Source organism: Microtus ochrogaster, chromosome 8, assembly GCF_000317375.1.
Source record: "Microtus ochrogaster isolate Prairie Vole_2 chromosome 8, MicOch1.0, whole genome shotgun sequence".
In the NCBI taxonomy this organism is placed as follows: domain Eukaryota; kingdom Metazoa; phylum Chordata; class Mammalia; order Rodentia; family Cricetidae; genus Microtus; species Microtus ochrogaster.
In genome coordinates, this window is record NC_022015.1 from 40,248,536 (window position 1) to 40,254,852 (window position 6,317).

Consider the following 6,317-nt stretch of genomic DNA (forward strand, 5'->3'; position numbering starts at 1 on the left):
CCTGCCTTTAGCTCCCAAATGCTGGGATTATGAACATACAGCACCATGCCAAGCTTCTCTTCTCTCTCTTTTCTTTTTCCTCTCCCTTTCTGTGCTGGGATGGAACCTAGAGCCTCCAGCGTGTTAGGCAAGTACTCTCTACCACTCTACCACTGAGCTCTAGCCCCAGCCCCTCTAACCTTTGAAACCCCCAGTCCGCCTTCTGAGCTTTACTGGGTTTATCTCATCCCTTCTCTTCCACATCAGCTTTTGTGGGGACTGGGCTCTCTCCATAAATGACTATGGGACTCAGTTGCGAGGACTACCTTTGGCCCAGGGTCCTCATCCCCACTCTCCCTCAGATATCGATGAGTGCAGCTACTCCAGCTACCTCTGCCAGTATCGCTGTGTCAATGAGCCAGGCCGCTTCTCCTGTCACTGCCCACAAGGCTACCAGCTGTTGGCTACGAGGCTCTGCCAAGGTACAGGTTCTGCTGGTGGGCGGGCAGGATCTTAGGGTCTGGTGTCAGAGCCAGAATCCAACCTCACCTTCCTTGGCACAGACATTGACGAGTGTGAATCAGGTGCACACCAGTGTTCTGAGGCCCAAACTTGCGTGAACTTCCATGGGGGCTACCGCTGCGTGGATACCAACCGTTGTGTGGAGCCCTATGTCCAAGTGTCGGACAAGTGAGTCAACCTGACGGCAGTTCCCGAGGGCTATGGGGGCTAACTGGTTCAATCAGGCTGGTGAGTACCCATGATGCCTCATGGGAGTTAGTCTTATGTGCTTGGGTTTTCCTCTTTAGGAGATGGGTATTTGGGAAATGGGCCCTCATTCTGGTCCTGTCTTGGGGTCTCTAGCCGCTGCCTCTGCCCTGTCTCCAACCCGCTGTGTCGGGAGCAGCCTTCATCCATTGTGCACCGCTACATGAGCATCACCTCCGAGCGAAGTGTGCCTGCGGATGTGTTTCAGATCCAGGCAACCTCTGTCTACCCTGGCGCCTACAATGCCTTTCAGATCCGTGCTGGAAACACACAGGGGGACTTCTACATTCGGGTAAGGTGCTTCTCCGCTCACACGCAGTTGACATGGATAATCTAAAGTAGAGTGCCTGCAGCCATTTAAGTGGGAGCTGCCCTGCCTCTTCTCTCAAAGCCCTGTCCTAGGAAGCTGGGCTCATGTTCAAAGTCAAGATTTCTGCATCCCCAGTACACGGGTCCCAGGCAATTCTAACAGGCAGTTAGTTAATGGGGTTTGAGTCCTAGCATTGGTTTCTCCTATCTGGCTTTGACATCCTTATCCATAAAACAAGAAATATAGTTCCTGCAGGGCTGGGACCAGAGCTTGAGTTTTGCTGGTGTGGATGTGAGGACCCTGGGTCTGTGGACCTTATGCTGTTTTCAGCATTGAGGTGTTTGGCATCAGAACTTATTTCTCCTTTCGAAATTGCTTTGGGACTAGTGGCACAGCTCCATGGCAGAACATGTGCTTACCATTCAGGCCCTCAGTCCCTTCCCCAGCATCAAAACAGACACCTGGGCAGTGGTGGTGCACGCCTTTAATCCCAGCACTCAGGAAGCAGAGGCAGGTGGATCTCTGTAAGTTTGAGACCAGCCTGGTCTACAAGAGCTAGCTCCAGGACAGGCTCCAAAGCTACTGAGAAACCCTGTCTCAAACCCCCGTCCCCCCCCCCCCAAAAAAAAATCAGACAGAGAGAAACAGAGACTTGGATACTTTGAAAGGGGGAAGTGGGCCAGCCTGGGTCACTAAAGGCCAATCATTTCCAAAACTTGAGTCTTCAGGTAGTTCATGATGGAGGGAAGATTGAGGTGGGTAGGGTCAGGGGAGAACCAGGGGGCTTGGGCACTGGAGAGGAAGAGAAACGTCAGAGCTGGGTAAGAGCTTGAGTGCCCAGCCTCACGGGCACGGGCAGGGGGTGAAGCTGGAGTAGGGTCCTGACTTACAGGCTAATACAGTCTCTATGTTCTGCAGCAAATCAACAATGTCAGCGCCATGCTGGTCCTTGCCAGGCCAGTGACAGGACCACGGGAGTATGTGCTGGACCTGGAGATGGTCACCATGAACTCTCTTATGAGCTACCGGGCCAGCTCCGTACTGAGACTCACCGTCTTTGTGGGAGCCTACACCTTCTGAAGGAGACCCTCAGGGAAGGGTTGGGTGGGGCCCCCTTCTTTCTCCCTCCCACAGCTTAAGGAGCCTGGGGTTTAGGGATGACTGTTCTGCTTAAAGAGACAATGATGTGAAGGACAATAAAGGGAGAAGGAGTCCTAGTGGCTGAGGTGGGTGAGTAACCTCAGCCTGGGAAGGCGCTGGGCTTGTGAGAGAAGCAGGCAAATTTCACTCAAAGGGTCCTCTCTGCATTCAGGCTGAGAAGGTTCCAGAGCTTAAGTGTCATTCATCAGAATCAACCTGAGCAGGGAGTTCTAAGGAGTGGACACTTTAGGCCTTAACCCCAGAGCTCGGCAGATGCTAGGCCCCAGAAACCATGTTCAGGTCAGTGCCAAGAGGTCTGGGGCTACTATCCCAGCCCTACAGCAAATTACATGTTTGGACAAGCCTACTGTTCTCCAGTCACCAGGATGAGGCAACTGGACTGAGAACATGTTACTATCCCAACTTGTGCTTTTTGTCACAGAAACTTACTTGATCAGGGGCCACTTAGTTGCAAAGATAGAGTGCCCCATTGACTCTATCTCCCGGACCAGGGAATGCCCAACCTCTAAGGAGCATTATCTAGCTGTCTATTTAGTTTTGCATAGGGTCTAGCCTAACACAAGTTAAGTGTACACTCTGCACAACCATGTTTAGCCAAGAGCTTGCCTTAAAAAAAAGAAACCGTATGGGCCAGGTATAGTGCTCCACACCTTTAATTCCAGGACCAGGAAGGTGGGCCTAGGAAGACTGGGAATTCTAGGCCAGCATGGGTTACACAGCATGTTCTAGGCCAAGCTGGGTTTCAGGAGTGGGTGGAGAAACACTGTACAAGGCTGCAGATCATTGCTGTGTGGAAGAGGAATTGCCTGGCATGCACAAGGCTATGGGTTCCACCACCAACACTACAAAACAAAAGCCACTGGATCACAAGGTGTAGTCTGCCCGTTCCTGCATATTTCATAAGGACCTTGGCATTGCTTCCTTAACTCCTAAGACCACAAACGTTCAGATTTTGATTATAGCCCAAAGAATCCTAGTTAAAGGGCTGGCTAGCCTTGGTAGAAGTGAAGATGGCTCTGGGATGTGTCTCCAAGTGGAGCTCAAGTCAGAGGGCAGTGGCTGCAGTATAGCTGGTACAGGGTCCTGCTCAGAGCAGGTCCCAGATTTCTGTAAGAGAATCAGAAGGTTGGCCTAGTGCCTCGGGCCACCCAGTCTTCTCCCCAGGGTGTGTCTCACCCTTACCTCTGCAGACGCCCGCACTTGATAGTGCTCAACAGCATCTCCTGCTCCTTAGGGGTGGCACAGGCGTCATAGGCAGCCAGGAGACTGGGGGTGGGACATGCAGTGGCTGGTTATGTGGGCCAGCATCATGACAGCTAAGGCAGGCGGGTTCAGCCTAGAGGAGTCTGGACACTGCATGTTTCCCGATCCTGGCGATAGAGGCCCTCCTCCATCCTGTCTGCCCTCCCTTCCTGGGAAACACTGGGACAGAACCTTCCAAGGCTCCCACACAGAGCCAAGCTCTCTCTCCAGAAGCACTGCTTAAGTTGAACACACAGGAAGGGTAGAGGAACCCAGTGGCTCTCTGGGGTGTACCTGGCTGGTGTGCTGTATCGATCCACCAGGGCTGCTGCCTTCTCTCCACTTAGTCCACGCACCTGCATCAGTTGCCGGGCAAATACTTCTCGTACAGACTGGGCCTGGGATTGGGACAGGCCTCGATCAGGGGTGGTCTAGGACCAGGCCACCTAACCATAGGCAAGGCAAGGGTAGTACCTTGTTCTTGATAGCTTCTGCATTGAAGTCATTGAAAGTGAGGAGTGAGCAGAGAGGGTCTGTGGAAGGCCTTGCTCCTGATTCAGCATCCCCTGGGGTTTCCCAGGGGCGGCTACGTAGGGTGTGGCCCTAGTAGAAGAGGGGACTGAGGCTAGAGTAGGCTTTAGGAGTTAACCTCCAGCTATTCCTTTCCCAGGCCTCAGTGGGAAACCTGAGTAACCAGGATCTCACCCACTTTTCCTTGCTTGGGCAGCAACCACCAGGAGGGCCCAGTGCTGAAAGAGGCATCTGCTCACCTGATACAGTCTTTCTAGGCCCTTTGTCAGAAGGGCCAGGTAGCCAGCTGACTCCTTAATATCCATCGTGCGCTTCACAAAGAAGCCATCAATGACCTGGAGAAGAGGACCCAAAGGAGGTGGCTCCAGGTCTAATCCATGGAGTACAAAATCTGCCAGCCTGGCCCTGTCCTCCAGCTCACCTGGGTGTTTGTGACAGCCTGTAGCAATGTACTCTCAGGAAGGCTGAGGTTGTGGACAGACCCATGTTCCTCCACCAAGTATACTCGGTGCCCCAGGCCACAGCGCTTCAGGCGGAACTGGGAAGGCAGGCAAAAGCAGGGTAGGTCAGGCCCAAATGCCTACATGTCTGGGCCAACCATATATCACATTAATATTGCAAGGAGATGGGAATGGAGAGATGTCTTAGAGGTTAAGAGCACTGGCTGCTCTTCCAGAGGACCTGAGTTCAATTCCCACCAACCATATGGTAGCTAACAACTGTCTGTAACTCCAGTTCTAAGGGATCCGACACCCTTGCATAGACATATATACAATCAAAACACTAATGCCCATAAAATAAGTAAATCTTTAAAAAGAAAAAACACTGACTATTCTAGAGGACCTAGGTTTAATTCCCAGCACCCACATGGCAGCTCACAACTGTAACTATTAAGCTCTGACACAGATTTAACAACACATTTCATTTAGTTATATACATATTTATATATATGATTTCAAGGAGACCCTGATCCTACAGTCTTATCTTTACTGGCTCCTCTTCTGTCTCAGAAGAGCAAACCGGCTCTTGCTATGACTCCTGTAGGAGAGTCCTGAACCTCTGGACATTACATATTCTCCAGGCCTCCTTCGGCCTATTACTGACCTCTGTGACCCTATGGTGAGCACACTGCTAAGACTTAGGCATAGCTTCTGCATTTCCAATGCTATGAGATCTCTAGGGTTAGGCACTCAAGGGGTCTTTACGTTTCTCAGGCCAGCCTAGATAACCGTGGGTTCCTACTTGCACCTTCATGGCTTAAAAGGGGCTCAGAACAGGTGTGACTGGAGGCCTCATGCTGAAGCGAGGCGTGCGCAGGCTAAACACCTTCTGCTCTCGAAAGCGGCCGTCGATGATGCTGCTGCACAGGTCATCCAGCCGCTTGCGTTCCACAATGTGGTCCAAGACTAACTCCTCAGGTCCCGCTGTCGAGGAGTCAAAGAGTCTTACTGTCTTCCTCTGACCCACCCAGCCAGCCTCCAATGCCTGCCCGTGACCTTTTACCTGGGGTTCTGGGCCTGGTCTCCTGTGCTATCCACACAAAGTCCCCAACATGCAGCTTGCGTACTGTGTGGGGCACATGCAGCCGCTGTAACTCTCGGAGCATTTCTGGCCTGTGTCCTGCCCTAATATTTCAAGAGAGAGGGCCAAGGCGAGTGTGAGCCAGCACTCACCGCCCTCCACATCCTCCAGGTGTTCTCGCGGCCGCCCCACTTCACTCACCCTCTGGTTTCCCCAGTGTCCACACACAACAGCACTCTGTACTCGCCAGGCCTCAGCTCCAGTGGCGGCTGCTGGACGCCACCTTCACTGGCGCCACTGTAAGGAAGTGGGGGCTTACATAAGGCCAGAACCCTTAGTGCCAGGGTGGTCCCCACAACTCACAGGGACAACTGCGGCTCAGCAGTTACAGGTCCCTGAGATATGGTTCCCCCATTTCTCCCTCCTCCTTACAGTGCTGACAAAGTGGCCGCTGGGGCTGCTGACTCCTCTTCATGGGGCTCCTCTGGCATAATGCCAGTGTTCGGCGTGCTCAGGCCTTCTGCCTTGGCCAGCCTTTGGGCCAGCTCCAGGCCCTCTGGGGTCAGTGTATACCTGGGGGGTGGAGGATACAATTTTACCTTTATACCTGGCAAGCTCTGCTGTCCCAAGCTAGGTGAGCATTACCCTCCTTGGTACCCCACCTCCTGCTCCATCCCTCAGACCAGCTATCCTCAGGACCTCCCGATCGCTGCCTCAGCTTTGCAATGCATGTCCTACAGCTCCTCCCTATTTTCACTCAGAACCATACTTCCCCCCTAGAATATTCTGGAATCTTTTTTTTTTT

General features: G+C 52.7%; 2 protein-coding genes across 7 annotated transcripts in view; one reads left to right on the forward strand and one right to left on the reverse strand.

The window, feature by feature from the left end:
- The window catches only part of Efemp2 (EGF containing fibulin extracellular matrix protein 2), an 8,661-nt gene extending 6,390 nt beyond the window's left edge, over window positions 1-2,271 (forward strand). For all 4 annotated transcript variants that reach the window (XM_013347948.2, XM_005351736.3, XM_005351735.3 and 1 more), the window contains 4 exons: window positions 342-461; window positions 543-669; window positions 844-1,039; window positions 1,976-2,271. In XM_013347948.2, the coding sequence (XP_013203402.1) occupies window positions 342-461; window positions 543-669; window positions 844-1,039; window positions 1,976-2,137 (605 nt within the window). In that variant the 3' untranslated portion in view covers window positions 2,138-2,271. The remainder of the gene's footprint in view (window positions 1-341; window positions 462-542; window positions 670-843; window positions 1,040-1,975) is intronic.
- A 93-nt stretch (window positions 2,272-2,364) lies between these two features.
- Window positions 2,365-6,317, reverse strand: part of Mus81 (MUS81 structure-specific endonuclease subunit) — a 7,037-nt gene continuing 3,084 nt past the window's right edge. For 2 of the 3 annotated variants that reach the window (XM_026781433.1, XM_005351734.2), the window contains 10 exons: window positions 5,945-6,085; window positions 5,714-5,809; window positions 5,495-5,616; window positions 5,318-5,415; window positions 4,413-4,529; window positions 4,231-4,326; window positions 3,935-4,063; window positions 3,755-3,858; window positions 3,401-3,484; window positions 2,365-3,325 (listed from right to left, as the gene is read on the reverse strand). In XM_026781433.1, coding sequence (XP_026637234.1) covers window positions 3,259-3,325; window positions 3,401-3,484; window positions 3,755-3,858; window positions 3,935-4,063; window positions 4,231-4,326; window positions 4,413-4,529; window positions 5,318-5,415; window positions 5,495-5,616; window positions 5,714-5,809; window positions 5,945-6,085 — 1,054 coding nt within the window. In that variant the 3' untranslated portion in view covers window positions 2,365-3,258. The remainder of the gene's footprint in view (window positions 3,326-3,400; window positions 3,485-3,754; window positions 3,859-3,934; window positions 4,064-4,230; window positions 4,327-4,412; window positions 4,530-5,317; window positions 5,416-5,494; window positions 5,617-5,713; window positions 5,810-5,944; window positions 6,086-6,317) is intronic. The other variant, XM_013347947.2, reaches the window with a different exon arrangement.